Source organism: Caretta caretta, chromosome 2 (genome assembly GCF_965140235.1).
Source record: "Caretta caretta isolate rCarCar2 chromosome 2, rCarCar1.hap1, whole genome shotgun sequence".
In the NCBI taxonomy this organism is placed as follows: domain Eukaryota; kingdom Metazoa; phylum Chordata; order Testudines; family Cheloniidae; genus Caretta; species Caretta caretta.
Window position 1 is genome coordinate 122,115,083 of NC_134207.1, and position 22,230 is coordinate 122,137,312.

Consider the following 22,230-nt stretch of genomic DNA (forward strand, 5'->3'; position numbering starts at 1 on the left):
TGACCTCAAAATTTTTACCTCATAAATATGCAAATAATTAAGTTATTCTGCTTGGAATCAATCAATAACATGGCAGTTATGCAGTTTACTAAATTAATTCCAAATTGTATTAAGGTTTTATATAAATCCTGTTCCAGTGGGAGTTTTGCCACTGACTTCAAGGGGCAGGACCAGGCCCTAACAGAAATGGGAAGTAACTGATGATTGAGTTTTGAAAAATTCTACATGAATTCTGTCACATGAGCTTCTGCATGAACTTACTGCTAAAAAACTGTAGGTCTTCTCTCCATAAAGCCGACTGGCAAGCTTCAACAGATAGGAAGCTCCACTTCTGTTTATGTCAGAGGTCAGGGTCTGAAATCTTGGATGAAGCTCTTCAACAACATCAAAATGAAAGGTCTGGATTAAAAGAAATTATCAATTAATACAGAATACTTGGTAAGTGTTTGAATGATCAGGCCCTTGGAGTCAGGAGGAAAAACAAACAACCACTGCTTGCCTTCTGATTGTAAGCTATTTGAAAACTTCAGCTAGTGCAGGGGTGGGCAAACTTTTTGGCCTAAGGGCCGCATCGGGTTTTGGAAATTGTATAGCGGGCCGATTAGGGGACGGGGGCATGGCCCGGCCCCCCCCCCAATAAACCCCCTCCCACTGCTTCTGGACCCCTGACGGGCCCCCAGACTCCTGCCCCATCCAAACCCCTGTTCCCTGATGGCCCCCCACGAAAGCTTATGCCACAAGTACTTCTCAGAGACAAGTTACTCAACAGGATATATGCATTATGGAGAGATCTACCTGAATCTAGATGGGCCAATGAGAGTGTACCAAGGATCTTCAATGCACAGAGAAATATTTGGATAAAGCTAAACTAAACCAGAGTCCACACATAGGACATGGTCTAGGGACATGATCCAAAGCCCATTTAACTCTATGGAAAGATTCCTATTGACTTCAATGGGCTTTGCATCAGGCCTAGGTGTCCTGGGGAGTTTCAATCTGCTTAGTATAGGTGAAAAGATGCAGTATTAAGGCACTATGAAATGGGTCCATGACCCACAGAAACAAATATCCACATGCAACTCAAAATCTTTGGTAGCTATAACCTTTCCCACAAGATTCTCTGCCCCCCCCCCCCCCCCCGATGATGGTTGTAATGTATTTTCACAAATATTACAAAGTACTTTGAATTAGAACATAAAGTATCACAGATAAGCATGCTGAAAGTTGTCTCAGTATAGGTTTTTTAGCCCCTTTTCATGCTATTTCTACTCTGAATAGGTTCAACCTGGGTTGGGCTGTTAGTTTCTGTACAAAGTTCAGGTCTGACATGTAGTGATTAAATAGTTTTACTATTCTAATGGATAACGCAATACTGCCTCATAACCTAAAAGAGCCCCCCCTAAAGCCAACAATACAAAGGAGACAATATTCTTAAACAAATATATTGTGACCCCCAGCAGAGTGAATTCAAACATACCCTTTTACAACTGCATGTGACATTCCAATAAAACAGAAAACCATGAATAGCTGAATCACTTTTAAGCAATAAATCCCACGTAAAATTAGTACCAACACTGCCATCCAGAATTGTTTTTTGTAATTTAAAATTAATAAATACTAATTTTGAAATTTCCCATCTCTGAAACCAGAATTTAACCTACAGGAAATCTTCACTGCACTAGTTAATGCAGTTTGCAGCTTGTTCACAGGCTGAATTTGATAAAGGCTGAACACAAAGAGCTCAATTCTTCAACCCTTGCTTATATTCAACAGTGTTAACCCCTGCTGAGTACTCCCATTGATTTCACTAGAACTGGGGCCAGCCACAGTAATAAAACAAAATTGAATACCTTAAAGCTTTTGTTATTAAAAAATATGGCTAATGTAAAGTTATGTGGAAATGCCTGATCAAAGCCCATTGAACTCAAAGGGAGTCTTTCCATTGATTTCTGTGGGGTCTGGATCAGGGCTATCAGGCGCAAAATATAGCAAATACAGTGAAAACACAAAATATAGTAAGCCTTTAAAGTTAAGCATGTGTTTAAGGCCTTCAAGACTTAAGCACTTAAATGGTGTGTTGAAAAGGAAATAATCTCCAATCAGGGCCTTATTTAGAACATTAGGCACCAATTTTTGAAAATATTAGTCTACAACGCGCTGCATATTACTATTGTGGCTGATCTCATTCAGATCATTTTTGATATGAGACTGGTAATGACTTGACTCTGAATGAGAAGGTAGGTGAGAATATTTTTTATTGGACCAACTTCTGTTGGTGAAAGAGACAAGCTTTCAAGATACACAGAGCTCTTCAGGTCTGCAAAAGGTATTCAGTGTCACAGCCAAATACAAGATAAAACAGGTTTCAGAGTAGCAGCCGTGTTAGTCTGTATTCGCAAAAAAACAGGAGGACTTGTGGCACGTTAGAGATTGGTTAGTCTCTAAGGTGCCACAAGTCCTCCTTTTCTTTTTTAAGATAAAACAGGTAGTTTAGCATAAATAGTTAGCACATATTCTAAGGGGCCATTCAAGGTGAAGCAGCGCGTTAATACCCCTGTAGTCACAGAATAAAAAGGGGGGGCTAGTGGGTTACAGATTGCTGTAATAAACCATAAATCCAGTGTCTTTATTAAGATCATGATTTTTGGTGTCTGGCAAAGTTATGAATTTAAGTGTCCAGGCTTGTCTTTGGAAGGTGTTGTGCAGGTTTTGTTTGAGGATGGGGACTGAGAGGTCAGGATTTATGGTTTATTACACCAAGATGTAATCCACTAACAGTCCGTTTTTTGTCCTATGTCTGCAGGGGTATTAATGGGCCACTTCACCTTGAATGGTCCCTTGAAAGATGTGTTAACTACTTAAATACAAGTTGGAACAGATTGTTTAGCGTAACTGTACCTTTCCGAGACCTGAAGAAGAGCTCTCTATAGCTCAAAAGCTTGTCTCTCTCACCAACACAAGTTGGTCCAATAAAAGATATGATCTCACCCACCTTGCCTTTCTAATATCTTGGGACCAACATGGCTACACCACCACTGCAAACAACATTAACTGTGAGGGGAATTAAAATAAGATTCACATCTAGCATTTACCACAGAGCAGTTCATAGAATAGAATCATAGAATATCAGGGTTGGAAGGGACTGTTGTATGTGTCTTCAGAGTGACAGCCATGTTAATCTTTATTCGCAAAAAGAAAAGGAGTACTTGTGGCACCTTAGAGACTAAGGTGCCACAAGTACTCCTTTTCTTTTTGTATGTGTCTTGTGGGAGATAACAATCCCGTCATTTTACAAAATTCATGATCTCATGCTAAGATATTGTCATCATGCATTATCATAGTTCTGATACTTTAAATTTAAGGAGGGGGGGGTGGGTTGAGTTTTTGTTTTTTTTTAACATGGCAGCAGTATGCGTAACATTATGTATTACAAAATCACAGATCTCTTTGTCAGAGTCGCACAGGGGCTTTGGGCAAAATCTGAAACAGAAGCTCTCCTCCCTTCCAAAAAAAAATTATAGAGGGGGGGGGGAGTGGAGAGTGAGCCCACCCTGCACTCACCCCTACAGCGATGACTCCTGTCCTGTGGGACTGGGCCTTGCTTTCCTCTCCAGGCACTGTGACCTGGCATACTAGGTTGCAACACCACTCAGTTTGTGGGCTCTTTCGAACTGGGGGCTTGGGGCAGCCCTGATCTTAGCATCAAAAGGCATGAAAACAAATTAAAAAATAATTTGGTTCCCGAGGTTTTGATCAAATTAATCAGTGACTGAATTAAGTGGGAAACAATATGAAGGGTCAATGAATTCTTATATTTTTTCTCTTAAAACTTATTTTCTGTAATATTAAAAATCTATATAAGAAAGAAATTTTTGCTGACCTTCAGCAGCTGTGTCTCTGTGTTACCTTTGGCCCCTAAAAGGACCATGGCCAGTGCAGCAGAAATACTGACTGGCGAGAAGAAGATATTTCCTGTTGCGTTGGTTTCATTCAACTTTCTAAACAGATCGAGAGCAAAATGGGTGTTTGCATTACTCAGTTTCTCCATGGTTACAAACTGAAAAACAAAACAAGTGCAATCAAGGCTCCAGGTAGTGATTTTACAAAAACTAAATGCCCTGTGTTACGCAGAGCAAAGGTGAAACTAACAAACGAGCATTTGTACCATATGGAAATCAGGAATATTAACTTCCGTTTACCTTCCTCACACATTAACAAATTCACATAAATAAGATATAACAGCTAGTAGATTGGTTACACCAACCTTACAGATGTTATATAATAAACTTCAGTAGCCTCTTATTTCTAAATTTGGAACAAACAAAGGTTAAGGAGCTTGCAGGAATAGACACTATAGTCCTCTTATTCCAAATTCACAAACCAGAGACAGTCAAGACAACTGGTGGGTGACCTCCTCCTTGTTTTCCCACCAGTGGATTTATTAATTGCAATACAGTAAGACATCCAATATAGTAGCTGGTGAAAGGTACTTAAATCTCCATCTCATCTGAGATCTGTTTCTGTTGAGCAGACCACGCCAAATTAAGGTCCCAGCCCTCCAAAAACTTACACATCTGCTTAACTTCATGCACTGTGAGAACTCATTGAATTTACTGGGATTACTCACAGTGTATCATGTTTAGTTTGTGCCTAAATCTTTGCAGGATCAGAGCCCAAGAATGGAACCAAATGTGTACACGAGAGCTGGAGTTTTGAAATCAAAAGTGAAATATAGACTATACAAAGCCTGGGCCTGATGCTGCAAAATCCTTTTGTATATTGATTTAAATTGCCCAATTTCTTTTGTTTGCCTACACCTGCAGGCAAATCCCGCACTGATTTCAGGGGGAGTAAGGACTGCAGGATTTAGCCATTTATAATTCCTTTTCATTCTAAAATTTATTTTAAACTCAATAGTCTATGTTGCTGACACTACAAATCAGAGTTGTTACTCAGGATCAGGACTATTGTTAAAACATGGTTTTGTCCCATATATACACACACACACAAATCCCCAAACCATGTTATAAAACTGTGCCCTGCTATGGTAGTTCTACACAAACTCTAAAATGTATGATTAGGCCCTTTAACTGACAGCAGGGACACATTCAGGTTTCCAAAGGTACTGACTCTTCTATAACTTTTCAATGGCTAGTTTGCCAGAAGATGGGACAGGGTGACAGGGGATGGATCACTTGATGGTTACCTGTTCTGTTCCTTCCCTCTGGGGCACCTGGCACTGGCCACTGTCGGAAGACAGGATACTGGGCTAGATGGACCTTTGGTCTGATCCAGTAAGGCCGTTCTAATGTTTTTAACTTTTGCAATTCTGCTTTGTCTAATTCTCCACTAAAAATGAATTTAAAGCAAAAGACGATGTTTCTACTTTTCCCCCAACATTGTAGGTATTTGCCTCAATCTTCAATAAATTTCCCCCCCTCTCTCCACTGAGATCAGGACACATTAGAGCTTATTTTTTTAAAAAAAGGAAGGGTAGGAAATTAATGAAAAAAAACCCTTCTTTCATTAAAATAGCAACAATTTTTCATTAAAACATGAATTTTTCCCAATTTCAATCAACTTTAACAAATACGATAACAACTGATTTTCTTCAGACACAGATTAAAAACAAACTGTGTCTTGTCCCATACGTGGAACTAAACTATGTTTTAATTAAAACAAATAACTATATGTTCATGAATCATGCCACTGCCCCACCATTAGGTATTTGCTGCAGCACAGACAGGCTCTCTGGCCTCTGGGGGTCTGTCCACACGCTGAAGTTGTGATACTTGTAGCACCTTAGAGACTAACCAATTTATTTGAGCATAAGCTTTCGTGAGCTACAGCTCACTTCATCGAGCTGTAGCTCACGAAAGCTCATGCTCAAATAAATTGATTAGTCTCTAAGGTGCCACAAGTCCTCCTTTTCTTTTTGCGAATACAGACTAACACGGCTGCTACTCTGAAACCTGAAGTTGTGATGTTTAACTGCTGCCGTTTTAAGTGTGGACACGTTTTGCTTCTGCCCGCGGGGTAAAGTCGAGGAGACAAATCGTAAGGAAAGAGGAGGAGAAACTGCATCCAGGGCTCTCCCTGGAAGGCTGCGGAGAACTTGCCATGGGCAGGCTATTGCGAAGCAGCTTCCCCGCCCTGGGGGCTGGTGGGAGAGGCTCCGGCACTGCTTCCTCCGTGTCCCCCCTAGCAATACGGGGGAAGTGTGTGGGGGGAGAACAGGCGAAGGCGGTCCCGACCAGCCCAAGCTGCACGTTTCTAATACACTGGAGGGGGGCAGATCGCAGGGACGTCCCCTTAGCCCCGTTTCTGGGAGCCAATGAGCATCCCCCTCCCCCGCTCTCGGACTGGGACAAATTCACCGCAAGCTGGTTTCTTACCCTGCAGCCGGCTGGGGATTCACTGGTTCCAGGCAGTGGACGAGACACGTGAGCCGGTGACTCAGCCCTGCGTGTGTTAGCCAGGCCCCGGGCGGGGAGTGTGTGCGCAGGCCGGGGACGGGACGAGCCTTAGGGCAGGGTGCGGCTCCGGTCGCGGCCGCTCGGCCAGACGAGCTGGGTGCGGTGTTACTGCGGGAGGGGGAGGCCATCTCTTGAGGAAGGGTGGAGGGACTGGCTCGGGAGGGGAGGAGGAAGGAAAGGTGGGGAAGGGGATGAACCGGCTACGGGTGGAAGGGTGTAGGCACGAACTGCGTGTGCAGGGTTGTTGTAGCCCCCTGAGTCCCAGGGTAGAGACCAGGTGTGGGAGGTAAGAGCTTTTATTCGACCAGCATTCTCAGCGCCTCTGCCTTTGCTAGAGCTGGGGGTGAGGCACTAGGGCGAGACTGGTGGCAGGTGAATTCTCGGGGTCCCTAAGGCCTTTGTGGGCGAGGGCGCCAAATGGTGGGCAGAAGAGAGGAATAAGGGCGGGGGGGGGGCAAGCTTCAAGTCAGTAGGGGGGAGCTAGGAAGAAGTGGTGGGAAGGCAGAAAAGAAGAAAATAAAGTTCAGAAGAAAAAAATGAGTGAAAGAAAATTATGACAAGACACGAGACAGAAAAAACAGAGAACAGAAAACTCATCATGAGGAAGAGGAGAAAAGAGACGTGTGGGTGCAAGAAAGAGGGGTGGGATTGCCCCCGGGGTGATAAATAGACTCGAAAAGAATCGAGTAGTAGATAGTATAGGAAAGGGGCTGAGACTGCGAGAAAACAGCAGACTCTCGTGTTCTCCTTTCCTGCAGTCTGTGCCCCAGTTTTCTGTTTGTGAAACAAGGAAAATTGCTGTCTGAGGGTTGGCAGGGAGTGGGCACCTTTCTCCTCACCCACCTGCCAGAAGCCCTTCCCATCCAGGCACAGCACAGCTTGCAGCTTGGTAGTAGCAGGTTCAACAGCCACGTTGTATTCCACTAGAAATTCAGCCATAACTGCAGTTTTCTCTGTACTATCTAACTGCAGATGGTGTCTTGAATTTTGTTTTCAGCCCTGCACTGTAAACACAGACCTACTCCACTAGTTCGTATTCACACTGTGTAACTGAGCAAAACTTGGCTCAATGTCTTTATTGAAGAATGAACAGTTTCCAAACAAAAAATTCCTGTACTGTAACTATGGTTTTCTCTCTCTCCAGTTGGGTTTAGAAAAGGCTGAAATTGGTACTATGTTGCATTATAGCTCCTTCCAAGGATTTCAGAATGCTTTACAAATAAGTAAACCAACTTTGTAATACAGAGATTATTTACAAATAGGTGAATGGGGTTGGAAACCGGTCAAATAATTTGCTCAAGGTCTATACGTTTCAGATCTCACGTCTAGCCCCATATTGTTACCACAGCAGCTTTAAATAATTCCCCCACAAGGGGCTTGGCAACACCTTTAGATGTGAAACAATGATAATACAATGAGGACAGACTGAAATATCCCCTTAAAACAAATTACAAAATCTTTATCAAGAGAGGAAATGACTTTAAAATTTACACAAAAAGGTGTCAAAAGAGAGGAATATGCATAAGAACCAATGGGTCCAACCAATGGTCCATCAAGCCCAATATCTTGTCTCTTGCCAGTGGTGAGTACCAGAGCTTCGGGGGGAGTGTATAGAAGAGGGCAATTTTAGGGAAATCTACTGTTGTCTTCCCCTCCCAGCTTCTATCAGTCTGAGGTTTATTACTTCCCTCAGATGAATGAGACTGACATTTGCAGGAAAGATCTCTAAGCCCCTTATCCTGATATGTAACTGTCATGCCAAATTTTTGTTTGCCTTTTCAGAGGAATAGAGAGGAGCTCTTGCTAGTGAGATTTTATGAACTCTGCAGGAGGCAGTATGTAGGCTGGAAAAAGGTGGACAGACCTAGACTGCTGGTATTATCCACGCTTCAATCATGTGGACAATTTTTACTGCCTCGAGTGAGGGAGCAGGCTGTCCCACACAGAAACACCTTTTCAGCCATTGCCTTTTCTTTGTTGCTGTACTCTAGCATGACATAATATGGGGTCCAGTAACATAGTCTTCTATTCTTAATTTTTTTTTTTTTTGCTCAGATTGGTAAGCCCATGTGTACATAGATATAGTATGGTAAACTTTGTTCAAGTTCATTTAGTTTATTTATCTGGTAGTTACAACATTGGAAGAATTCATGGGGCTACATGACTGAAAGGCAGAAAGTACCTGACCCCTGGAGCTACCTGCCTTTTTCCAGCCACAGTGCTTCCTTTGCCTCTCTGAGCGTGCAGAATCACACTGGGTACTGCTGGCAGTGACATCATCAGGTAAAGGAAATACACTAAGGAAACAACAAATGTTACCCAGGCCTTCATGAGTCTAGTCTTATAGGGGAGACACCACTGATGTTCAGGTGACCATTTATTAGGTAATATCCCACCTTTGAAATGAAGATGACGAGCACCCTTCCCCTCTCTGTTGCAATAACAACCTCCACTTTTTAAAGTAGGTAGAGTAATGTAATTGGAGACAATAGTTGTGTGTTTGCTCAACAGCCAGATGGGAAATCTTCCCTTCTCTTCCAGCTGGTGAGATGAGCTCCAGGGACTGTGTAATCAGCATAGTTGTTGAAGGGTTCTTCTGACTGGCTGCAGTGATATTTTAGTCAGTCCAAAGTAGGAAAGCAGAAGGCAAATAGTGAAGCAGCCCAGCTTACGTGTTGGTATAGGATGGTTGTCCTCAGAAAGGTAATGAAACCACCAGCTGGGGAGGCTTTTTTTTTTTTAAGTGATTAACTATGGTTACATGGAAGACTAATCAATGAAAGTTTACATTAAAAACAAATGCCCCCACGGAATTAATAAGATGCATGCCTACCAGCCAATCACTGTGCTTGCACAGCATAGCCCATTTCCCCTCCCTGCGTAGATCTTGTTTGTTTTGACTGAACTCTTCAGGGCAGAGACTTTCTTTCTTGAGTTTGTACAGTGCCTACCAATGGGGCTCCCGTTCTGCTTGGAACCATTGGGTGTTGTCACAGTATAAAGCTTTTAGCAAAGCTTTTGACACTGTCTCCCACAGTATTCTTGTCAGCAAGTTAAAGAAGTATGGGCTGGATGAATGCACTATAAGGTGGGTAGAAAGTTGGCTAGATTGTCAGGCTCAACAGGTAGTGATCAATGGCTCCATGTCTAGTTGGCAGCCGGTGTCAAGTGGAGTGCCCCGGGGTTGGTCCTGGGGCCGGTTTTGTTCAATATCTTCATAAATGATCTGGAGGATGGTGTGGATTGCACTCTCAGCAAATTTGCGGATGATCCTAAACTAGGAGGAGTGGTAGATACGCTGGAGGGCAGGGATAGGATACAGAGGGACCTAGACAAATTGGAGGATTGGGCCAAAAGAAATCTGATGAGGTTCAATAAGGATAAGTGCAGGGTGCTGCACTTAGGACGGATGAACCCAATGCACAGCTACAGACTAGGGACCGAATGGTTAGGCAGCAGTTCTGCGGAAAAGGACCTAGGGGTGACAGTGGATGAGAAGCTGGCTATGAGTCAGCAGTGTGCCCTTGTTGCCAAGAAGGCCAATGGCATTTTGGGATGTATAAGTAGGGGCATAGCGAGCAGATCGAGGGATGTGATCGTCCCCCTCTATTCGACATTGGTGAGACCTCATCTGGAGTACTGTGTCCAGTTTTGGGCCCCACACTACAAGAAGGATGTGGATAAATTGGAGAGAGTCCAGCGAAGGGCAACAAAAACAATTAGGGGTCTGGAACACATGACTTATGAGGAGAGGCTGAGGGAACTGGGATTGTTTAGTCTGCAGAAGAGAAGAATGGGGGGGGATTTGATAGCTGCTTTCAACTACCTGAGAGGTGGTTCCAGAGAGGATGGTTCTAGACTATTCTCAGTGGTAGAAGAGGACAGGACAAGGAGTAATGGTCTCAAGTTGCAGTGGGGGAGGTTTAGGTTGGATATTAGGAAAAAATTTTTCACTAGGAGGTTGGTGAAACACTGGAATGCGTTACCTAGGGAGGTGGTGGAATCTCCTTCCTTAGAAGTTTTTAAGGTCGGGCTTGACAAAACCCTGGCTGGGATGATTTAATTGGGGATTGGTCCTGCTTTGAGCAGGGGGTTGGACTAGATGACCTCCTGAGGTCCCTTCCAACCCTGATATTCTATGATTCTATGAAATAGTAACCATGAGTGCAGACCTCACTCTCATAAATACTTAACTACTGGTCCAAAACAAGCTCTACAGCTTGCATTAATGTCAGTGCAGTAGAGGGTGTTAATAGTGGAGTTTTTTATTTAAAAGACAAGTGATGGATAAATCTCTCCAAATATTACCACCTAAAGAGGACAATACTTTCCTTACTTACCAAAGATAGAGAGAGGAAATTTACTCTCCTTGATCCCTATGAAGAAATGTTCTTACAGAAGTATTAAAAAATGCCAAAAGTTCATGTAAGCTTCAGGCCAACATTCCTGGTAACAATATTGCACATTATGACCTCAAACAGATTTGTAGAACTAAACAAGTTTATAGGACTTTATGCTATAAGAGATGGGATTGATATTGATTTTCTGTTGGGTGAGAAATCTCACTGCCAACTCTGCCTTTCATCCAGGAGGTGTCAGAGAACTTCATAAACATTAATCGAGCCTGTAATGTATCTAATTCTTTTGGTCCGCTCTTAAGATGCATGTGGTGAATGACGTGCTGTTAGTAACTGCAGCATTCTACCTCAGAGGTGGGTATGCTTCAGTGATGGATTAAGTGATTCCGAGGCAGTGGTCCCCCTTAAATTTGTCAGCTTTGTCTTTTATAAACGATTACCTCGGTATTCTCCAAACTTTCCCTTACTTACTATGGGGAACACCTAGAATACACCAAAGATTGAGGTGAAGTAAATTATCTTAAAGGGTACAATTAGCAAGTCTATGGTATTACTTTACCTACCATAGAAATGCAGTCACCTCTGAACTGAAGCAGATTTTCAGTATTGCATAGGAGCGATAGTTTAGAACAGACTGAAGAAGTGGTTAATATAGGTTTCAGAATGCCTTAACCTAATTTGGGATTTGGTCAGGACACCACTGCAAACAGCCCTTGCTTTTATTTTCTCTTTTCACGGTCTTGGAACTTGACACTGAAGCATGTGACTCCGGGATTTTAAAATCCCAAAACTATGGAAGTAAAGCAGTAATATCACTCAGTTTAATTTAGTCATATGGAGCAACTTAAATTCTAAGCATGCATTTACTTTTTTGCACCGAAATTTCTACTGCATTTGAGTAATGGATGACAATTTAAAAAAAAAAAATACAAGTTGCAGGCAATAGTATAAATGAAACTAACAAAGTCTCCCATTTCTTTCCTGCCAAGTGAAAGAATTATGGGCCAAAAATCATTGCTGATGGAAGCACGAGCAACTCATCTGAAGTCAGTTGTGTTGTTCCTGCCACCAGTGATTTTTGGCTCCGTGGTGACAATAAGGCAGCGTGGATCTAAGATACAGGGCACTGGACTGGAAGTTAGGAAATGTGGGTGCTACTCCCAGCTCTGCCAGTGACCTGCTGTGACTTTGGACGAGTCACTTTACTTCTCCCTTCTTCTGTTTTGACTATTTTGTCTCTCTGTAGTAGGCGGTGTACAAACGCAATAGGCCCCCAGTAATGGTTGGAGCTCTAGGCACTACTGAAATACACATAATGAAATATGTTTTAATAGTGAACTGCTTCAGCTGGTAGGAGGGTTTCCCTAAATTTCTCCAGAGTTAAGGAACTGCTGTGGTGCATGCCCACTGTCAAATCCCAGGGCAGCTTAGAATGCCCTAGCTCTGCCCACAGGGATTGTTCCTTTTCACCTCCTTTAAAGTCAAGTCAGTGTTTCTACTTCCTTACAGTTTTGTGGATAATGCCAAACTCTGTACCAGTGCCTGTAGGGGCAAAGATTGTGAAGGGTCAGGATTTGTAGTTGGCAGAGGGAATGAAAACCTTGCATACAACCCAGGACTGGTATCTTATTGCAATTTATAATACAGTGAAAGGTTATTTTCAGCAACAAGGTTTTCATTGACACTATTCCTTACCTACTCAGACTTCACTCTGCCAGGTTAAGAGGTGCTGTTGGCAAATCTAATTGGACGCTGAAACTGAATTAGCTTCAACACTCAGAACAGCACTAAATTCTGTGTTCCAAGTTAACCACTCTATTGACTCTATTTACACATGTTTTTGGCAGCTAAGTATTATAAAGGAGGCAATACATACTGGACTTCACGGGAGTGGGAGCCCTGCTAGTGCAGTCTTAAAATGGCAGAGCCTGTCCCTGGTAGTTATCGATGGCAAAAATTCACACATTTGTTTCGATCACACTATAGCTGAAGAATTACACAATTAAAACCAAACAAAACCTGACCACATAGCACTTCACATCAGTTCCTTTATTTTTTGTTCAAGGAGCAGAAACAGCAAGACCAAAATCACTGTATAAAGCCATTATGGCTGGAGAGTTTAGCATTATTCGTCTGAGCAAAAAAGCTATACAAACTGCTGAGTTACATATTGCCTTCGTGGTTTGTTACATTAGATACAAATGAGAGCTCTCACATTTAAGTTACTGTATGTGTCCTGGAAGTTTATTATAATCTTTGCTATAGAAATGTCTGTCCTATTTCACAAGTGTTAAACATTAATGTAACCCAGGTTAACGAGTGATAAGATACATGCAGAGTGAAATTCTGACCCCACTGAAGTCAATAACAAGTTTTACCATTGACTTCAGTGGAGTTGACTTCATTCCTTGTCTTGAATAAGTACTTGATCAATTATTCCCCAATGACAGTTGTGTTAGTAGTGTTCATAAAAATCTGTTAGATGGCTGCACAGCTAGACATGGAAGGAACCAGTCTGGAAAATAAGACAGGGAGAAGGGAAATTTGCAAAAAGCATTTGGAGGTCAGTCAGAAGCCAGTCTTCTTTCTTTCTTCCTTCCTCTCCCCATAAGATCTTACCACTTGTTGCTAAGCAACCCCAAGTATGAGAACCAGATTTCTAGGGGAATATGTACAGAGATGGAGGGATGCATTAAGCAAGTAGTTATGGCTAAAGATGAGCCAGGACTCAAGCTAAAGAAATCTGCATTTATTTAGATATACAGGATACAAGGGGTGTTTTCCAGTGAACTATGGTAAATGCCATTTTAAGTCTTACCACTTGGAACAGACATTCTTAAATGATCCTATTATTTAAAACTGTTGCTTAAATTTGAATAGAGGATTACAAAAAGTGGTTTCAGGCACAAGAGAGAAGGGTGTGTAGGGTTGTACCATGTAACGTACAGCATCTGTACAAATCTTGTTGCTTAGAGTGCAAAAAAAAAAAATCCCAAGATAGTACAATGGAAATAACTTTACTGTGTTAATGGCTGCATTTTTTCTTTTTAGGGGGAACAAAATCTGCCATAGAACAGAATGTTGCCAGTTTTGTTGTGCCGGATAAAGAAGAGGAAAGGATGGTCAGCAGTGAACCGTGGTACAATCAGTGCACATCGCAAAGTGATCACTGCTGCAGTAGCAGCTGCTGCCTCAGTGCCTTCTTCGTTTACCTCCACAAAGGACTTGTGAACAACTTCAGACAGAACTAGGTCATTGCTGGCTGACATTCCAGATAAATCCACCTTTTTTCTGTCAAATACATCAGCCATTCCCATGCTCTTCAGAACAGGCTTCAGATCATAAGCTTGCTCCAGCTTAAATCTGGGTAAAAATACCTCCACTTCACTATAGTCCATTTCTGCATTTATCCACTCTATAAGTTTCTCATAGGTAAGTTCTCTTTCCAGCTATAAGAAAAAGAGTCAAAATTAAAGAGGAAGAAAAGCCAGGAATTTATACTAATGAAACAATGACGAATGTGTGTGTTTACACAGCAGGGATTAGCATCCTTTCCTGATCTGGAGTGAATGCTACTGCTGAGGTCAGAAGCAAAAAATAAATGGCATTCAGATACATTCTTATATCCGTATATTCAAAAGATCCTCTAATTAGGATCAGAGCCCCACTGTACTATATGCAAGTACTGTCACAAATCCATCTTTCGTGGTGACAAGTTGATACAATTGCATGTTGTCACTAGTAATGAAGTGTACTTGGAAGACATGGTGTCAAGGTTCCTTCCCCACTCTGAACTCTGGGGTACAGATGTGGGGACCCGCATGAAAGACCCCCTGAGCTTATTCTTACTAGCTTAAGTTAAAAAAAAAAAACTTCCAAGGTACAAACTTTGCCTTGTCCTTGAACAGTATGCTGCCACCACCCCCAAGCGTTTTAAACAAAACAGAGGAAGAGACCACTTGGAGACGTCTTTCCCAGCCCCGCCCACCCGAAGCCCTACACACCCCCTTTCCCAGGGAGGCCTGAGAATGATATCTTAACCAATCGGTTACAAAATCATCGAAGACCCAAACCACTGGATCTTTGAACAATGGAAAAATCAGTCAGGTTCTTAAAAGAAAGGTGAAAATCAAATCTGTAAAATCAGGATGGAGAATATTTTACAGGGTATTCGGATTCAAAACACAGAGGATCCCCCTCTGGGCAAACCCTTAAAGTTACAGAAAACAGGAATAAACCTCCCTCTTAAAAGAGGGAAAATTCACATAAAACAAAAGAAACTAATCCGCCTTGACTGACTTACTTATATTGGTTGCAATATTGGAAGCTTGGATTAGGATGGGTTGGAGAAGATGGATTTCTGTCTGGTCTCTCTCAGTCCCAAGAGAGAACAACCACATAAACAAAGAGCACAAAACAAAAGGCTCCCCTCGCCCCCAAGATTTGAAAGTATCTTGTCCCCTTATTGGTCCTTTGGGTCAGGTGCCAGCCAGGTTAGCCTGAGCGTCTTAACCCTTTACAGGTAACAGGATATTGCCTCTGGCCAGAAGGGATTTTATAGCAGTGTATACAGAAAGGTGGTTACCCTTCCCTTTATATTTGACACATGGCTACTGTGGGAGAGGCATTGCTATTTCGCCATCCCTTGCCAGCTCAGTAACAATATAGTACAGAAAGGAAATCAGCTCTTGAATGGAGGAGCACTTGAAGACTCCCATATGAAGCAACCGTTAGGTACAGTGAGGGAGAGCCCAACCCACAACAGTTAGAAAGGAATATGGGGAAAATCTGTCAAACAGGAAGTGATTTTTGTGAGAATGGAAGCTCTACAGGATCTCCTTCAGTTTGTCGCTCACTACATTCTGGCTTCATCCCACTCCCTGGTGACCCCTCCTCTGGTCAAGAAATCTCTCTTTTCAGAACTTAACATTTCCCTAGACATCAGAGAGAGCTGGGTTTACTTGACAGTAACACATGGTATTCCCATCCCTTGGGGGACAGATGCAATGTGTTCTCAGCTCTCCCACCTTGTGTTAATACTGGTGAGTTTAGATTTGTGAATTCAAGTCCCAAGCTCCAAATGAGATTTAGTCAAATGCTCTTCTCTGGCAGGATTTGAGCTGCCTTTGTATTCAGTACAAATGCCTTACCTGTTCCAGGCCAGTGGAATTATCTTGGATTTCATCAGGAAGTAGGATGATCATACTAGTCTCGTTATCAACATAAGGGAGGTCAAGGATTTTGGTCCGAAAATCTGCCATGTAGCTCATGTTAAATTTAGCTTTCTGGAACATCATCTGCACTGGTTTGGTCTCATTCTTTAAAAAAAAAAAAATATATCAGTGTCAACAAGTAATACAGAGCCAGCATGTTGGTACTAACCTAGAAGAACTGGGATTCAAATCACTTATGACATCTGAAACTAGGCTGGACAGAGCACTAGAAAATACTGTAGGGAAGGGTCCTACCATTGCCCATTGGGTTGGGAGGGAATGAACTAGAATTTCATCAGGCTTTTCCCATTTGTAATGCCCAGTCCCTTGAGATTTATTTTCAGGAAAACAACAGAGGTATTTTATTTGCTTAGTGTGTAGCTTCCTATCAACAAAATTGTAAAAACACTGGACCTCTGTGCCTAAAGAGTTTCACACCTGGATTCAAGCCTTTTAATTTAAAAACATATTTTAATCTTGGCTTCAAATGGACAGGGAACATCTTCAGCTTAAATATTTAGTTCTTTTAGGCTACTGGTCCCGGAATGCAATCTCAAAAGAAATATAAAATATTTTACTGACTTATACAAATAATTAAATCCTAAAATTATAAAGCCACTAATGGTTTGAAATGACCATTTTGAAATCCACTATCTCCTACCCTTTTTCTTATGGAGCACAAGCTTGTGAGGCTTTTTCATTATTTTCTTGTCATTCAAGATGAGTAACAAGATGAGAAAATAGGAATTAGCCTGAAACTGTAAGGCCATTAATCCAACTTTTCCAAAACTTAAATCTAAAAGATTAGTAGGCAGGAGATTTCAAACCTCTGACTGCTAAATGGCAAATATGGCCATCGCTGTTATTGCCTGTTAATACAGAAAAGGAGGGGTTGAGTGGACAGGGGCACAAAGTCAGATTTTCTTAAGGATCTTGCTGCGTTTTAGGGAAGGAGCAGGCAGCAAAAACAAACAGTGATCCTGTAAGTAGATTAAAGAGAATGGCTATTAGTATGCTGGAAAGGCTGTTGGGAGTGTTCATGGTTGATACCAGAGAGGAGCCTAAAAGCTCAGGTAGCATCTGGATTTCTGAGTGCTTATCTGAACTCCATTTCTGACAGTTCATTATGACTAGTAAGTGTAAGCAGGCTGAGGATAAAAGAGTAAGTTTTACAGTTTGTTCTGGAAGCACTGAGATTTGTGGTCATTCCTGTGCCTTATAAAGTGAATTTCATAGTTGTGGATCATCTGCTGTCTTCCACTCGAGTTTTGGTGACAGTTCTGTAGTTCCTAATGAATTCCTTTAAAGGTTATATTCCTTGTCAAGAAGAAAATGCAGTCCTCTGGTAGCTCAGCCCAGTTTCAGAGACAGCTTTGAAGATTAGGGTCAAAACCTTAATATGACCCTGTATTCAATGGAGAGTCAGCATAGTACTGATTCCCCTCTACCCCCAAAGAAGAAAAGGGAGAACTAAGCAACTTCACAAGTTAGGGCTCTTTCTGGGGAGGGCCTGGTAGGAAAGATTGGCACGAACTCCCCAGTAGGTCTAAGGCAGGACAATAGCATTCTATCAAATGCTTCAGAGAGATCCAGTAGTGTGAATGTATGTCTCTCATCCATGGACAAGAGCAGGTCATCCATCAACACTACTTGTGCTGTCTGTTACCTATCAAGATCTGAAGCCCAGATTTGGGGAGGTAAACTATACAGATAGTAAGCAGGTGTATCCACTTGCATTTTCATTACATTATTCACAAATGGGAAAGAAGTTAGACCCTCAAGCAGTAAAGTCTGGTTTCCATTCATGGCTTCTGGAGTGCTGGCCTGACTATAACATGTGTTGGGCTGGGCGATAAAATTCTCTCTCTAAAAGATGGCATTAAGAGACAGTAGTGCTTCCAGACACTCCTGAATGTCTTTCACCATCCAGGAAGGGATGGGTACAAGTCACACAGGATGGCTCACATTTCATTCAGTTTCTTGGTATGCAAATAGATTTAGCTCTCCAGAATCATGTTACCAGTCCCTGTTTGTGCTATTTTGAGACAGTCCCATGAGGATGGATGAGCTTCTGCAAGAAGGAGGGCTGGCCTATTGCCACAATGAGAATTACTGTATTATGCCTTGGGGTAGTAGGGATGCACTTTAAGATGAGATTTTCACACTGTGATGTGAGTAGCTAAAAAAAAAGAAACCTGATCTAATTTGTATCAATTTAATTGTGGAATCCATTTTAAAGCAAAAATGATCTTGTTTTGATTAAAGCTTGTTGTAAAGAGAAGTGTTCCATGTGCCAAAGCATCTGAACGCATGTATGTTCCCTAGGACCCAATTCTTCTCACACTTTTTATACTGTTGTACCCCTTGGAATCCCAGCCATGGATCAGGACACCACTGTCCCAGCAAGAAGACCGTCCCTGTCCCAAAGAGCATATACTCATTTACCTCCACGGACTGCAGTAGAGTTGCTCCTGATTTACACTGATGTGAGGAGAATTAGCCATCGCCACAAATCAAACCTTACAAGACGTGAGGTACTTGAGCATTATTTGTGTTCCAATTTTATCACTGGGTAAAAACTGAAGCAGAAGGGACCAGTTTCTGTAAGTAAACTTAATTCTGTGGTAGTTCTGCACACAAAACTGCAGCACATTAGAGGACAAGGAGATTAAATGACTTCCAGGTTCTCTAACCACTGAACAATTTATGGGATCCCAATTTATGGAGTCCGACACTCGTTTATCCACATTCTTCCCTTCCATGTTAAAATTTTATGTTAAAGGCTACCTCCCTCCAACACTGAAAAGATACAGTGAGAGGTGCAGCAGAAAGCGAAACAAGGGATACATCTAAGTTAATATATTTAATTGAAAATGTAGTTTCAAAGATGTTTGCAATAAACTAACCAGAGGGGTTGTGTTGAGGGGATGGGATAGGATAGAATAGAATAGAGGATTGTAGTAAAGTGTATTTAGGGCAATCCTGATTAAAAGCATTTTTTGTTTTCTCTGGGTGAAGAGTACTGCAAAATTAGTGACATTTCCCTACTTCATACCTTGTTAATTTTAAACTGCCTTTCCACTGTGCAATCCTTGTTGAATTGGGTTTCCCAGTTGCCTTTGAAGTAGATGGCATTCACCAAGACCAGTCTGGTCATTGAATCAACAATGCCCTGAGCCAACAGATTCTGGATTTTACCTTTAGGACACATTAAAGGAAGAATAGATTTTAGCTGGTACGCATCTATCTTCTACCTACTGCACAAGACAAGAACTACATCTTAATCTGAAGGATTCAGTTCTGTTTTTCCTCTCCTTCCCTTATTGTATCTCTCTTAAGACCATATGCTTTTTAAGCAGGCTTTGGCTGTTCAGAAAGACACTGGAACTCTGCAAGCTACTTACCTTCAGTTTTTTCTTCTACCCAGGCATTTATATGTTTTCTGGAATCTTCTGCAGCTCTAGAGAAGTCAAGTTGCTCTAGCTCTGCATGGTAGCATTTCCGGCAGGAATCTATAAATGTCTAGGACAAACAAAGCAGGATGTCTTAACAATATATTTTTTTGATGTGCAGTTGTAGAAGACTCAAACATAGAATCTACCTCTTCCTCTCCCACCCCTTTAGAAGGGGTCATAAAATAGTCTTTAACACCAACTTGTTGTCACTTCTTTTCAAACTGAATGTTTTATTTTCTATTATTACATTAGTCCAAGCAGCTGGCTTACTGACAGATCAACAAGACTGCCTGCTGAGAGTAATGCAATCAATTTGCTTCGGTTTGAGAGTACAAGGCTTTGTAAATCAATCTCTAGATAAAGTTTTTTGTAACCCTCCCAGAGTAACCCAAACCTGATCTAGTTCAGAAGTGAAACCTCAGGGGGGTTATTTCTATATCTTTTTCTACAGTATGTGTGGACCATAACCACAAGCTCTTCAGCCTTATAAAAGGCCTGCTGTGCAAATATCAATAGGTCAGTAATTATGTGGTTAGGTCAAAATCATGCTCTCTCTCTCCAATTTGTATTTTGGCGTCTTCTATTTTATGGACCAAATGCCAAAGATGCAAAGTTTAAATATGTAATCACAGTGGTTTTAACTTTAATTGAGAAGAGGAACTCTTGATCGGAGCCAGTTTATACTGGCAATCCTTTTAGTAATAGAATTACTGTAAAATGGGGCAGGTAAGGTTGATTACCTTACTGAAAATGCAAGTTTGTTTTTTAGAATCTAAAACTTGAGAGATTTTCAGTTATCTCTTAATTTTTTGAGATGAAGGAAGGGTGGGAAAGAGTAAGGTTAAAATTAGGGGTACACGTTTTTGGACACATTTTAAAAGGGAAATGTATACCCCAGTAGCTGTTACTCTCAGCTAAGTCTTTGGAGAATTTTTAATCATTCTTCTGTCTGATTTAAAAAAATAATTATGTGGCCATTGCTGTGTCCTTTGAATGCACTGTCCAATTTAGGGGGAAGGAAGACACCGCAAAAAGTCACACAATAATGCCTATTACCCTCCCTGTCCACCATTTGAAGGAAATCCTTAATCTTAGCTCCTGGCCAAAAATACTTGAGTGATTAATGGAATGCTGAAGAGTTGGGGTTTGACGGACCTTCCATTGACAACGCTCTGCTCCAGTTCTCTAGAGTTCAGAGCTAGGGACTGTCAAACAGTCAGCTGAACACATGAATGGATTTTACAAGGAGACTGGCTTTGGTTAGTCAGGTCCTGAACTACATACTGCCTGCAGATTAAAGCCAACACCTTTATTTGCACTCAGAAATGGAAGCATAGCAAATGTGTTATAACAGAAAAGCAAACTGAACGTTTGACTTACTGCAAGAAATGTAAACGTCTTTTCCCCATAGAGCCGGTTGGCAATCCTAAGCAAATAATTAGTGCCTGGCTTGTTAATTTCAGAAATAAGGGACTGGTATCTATCGTGAATGTCTTCAGTTTCGTCCAGGGAAAGCACCTATAGAAAAAGAGAGGAATACACTCAGCATGACACACGTGCTGAAACATGCACTTTGGAACAGGTTAGTACAATGCCTTTCAGCAGCTTAGAGATGAAAGCTGCAGCCTGAACACCCAAGACAGCCCTAAAAGGGAAAGGATTTCCCAAAACCCAACACATTTGGACTCATTGTGCAGGTGAGGAGAGAGAAACTGCATACAAATTTTTACCGTGGGAATAAACATAGCTGTTTTGAAGAGACCCCTCACTCAGTCCTAGCTTTAGGGCACATAAAATGAACAGTTCTGGAGAGTTTAAAGGAAAACCATCAACTTGAAATCTACTCAGTTTCAAAATATACATGAATTTAAAGTAGCTTCGGGTCCTATACTTGTCTCTATATCCCCATGTCGATTTTTGTAGCTTTATAATTACTTTCTTTTAATTTGTTTCATTGTGCAAGAGAGCCTGACAAACAGGGAAAATGTCTCTATGGAAGAAACAGTGAAGCACCAAGTGCTGTCAAATGCACACGTATACAAACTGGGGGAAATGTCCCTTATTTTTCCCTAATCTTAACTGTTACTTGCAACACTAAGAGGTTAAAAAAAATTCAGACAAGGTAAGATTTATGTTGATGGTATCCCTTTCAACAGTCCTTTTCCCAAAGCTTCTAGCAATGTTTTGGAACTATGCCTTCAATTCAAGCACTACCATAGGATGCTGCTGTCTTTGAACAGGGTCTCCATTTTGCCTTCCATAATGGATTTTTCTTGCATCATTTTATGTTTGCATTGTTCCATTCCTCATTCTTTTCCTTCTTCACTAAGATGAAGCACCTTATAGTACAATAGTTAGCACAGGTTCTCTTGGGAATACATTCAAGAACAGATCTGGCTTTTATTTGAGCTTAAACATTAGTGGAATGAAGAAATGTTATGGAATGACTTAGTGCTCCAGTACATTAGTCCTTTGCTTTAATATGAACAAGATTTATTTACTAGAGATCAAGAATGGCTCTTATACTAGGAAACACTGTAGTGAAGTAAGACACCCTGAACATCCCTTTCTAAGGGAAAACTTTAGCTCTACAGTGCTTCATTGCAAGTGGGGAGGCAAATGCCCAAAGTGACAAAAATAGCCCAAGACCTCAGAGGCTTCCCAAAGGACCAAACAGACAACAGGGGAGACGGGCAGCTCATCGAAGGCACAGTCCCCATCGGACACA

The 22,230-nt window shown here is 41.6% G+C and overlaps 1 protein-coding gene across 1 annotated transcript in view; it reads right to left on the bottom strand.

Moving 5' to 3' along the window:
- Positions 1-22,230, bottom strand: part of LOC125632075 (uncharacterized) — a 33,159-nt gene that overhangs the window by 6,454 nt on the left and 4,475 nt on the right. The window contains exons 3-10 of the mRNA XM_048839730.2: positions 20,883-21,020; positions 19,452-19,569; positions 19,103-19,245; positions 15,985-16,152; positions 13,888-14,283; positions 7,320-7,466; positions 3,881-4,057; positions 262-399 (exon numbers count right to left, since the gene is read on the bottom strand). Coding sequence (XP_048695687.2) covers positions 262-399; positions 3,881-4,057; positions 7,320-7,466; positions 13,888-14,283; positions 15,985-16,152; positions 19,103-19,245; positions 19,452-19,569; positions 20,883-21,020 — 1,425 coding nt within the window. The remainder of the gene's footprint in view (positions 1-261; positions 400-3,880; positions 4,058-7,319; positions 7,467-13,887; positions 14,284-15,984; positions 16,153-19,102; positions 19,246-19,451; positions 19,570-20,882; positions 21,021-22,230) is intronic.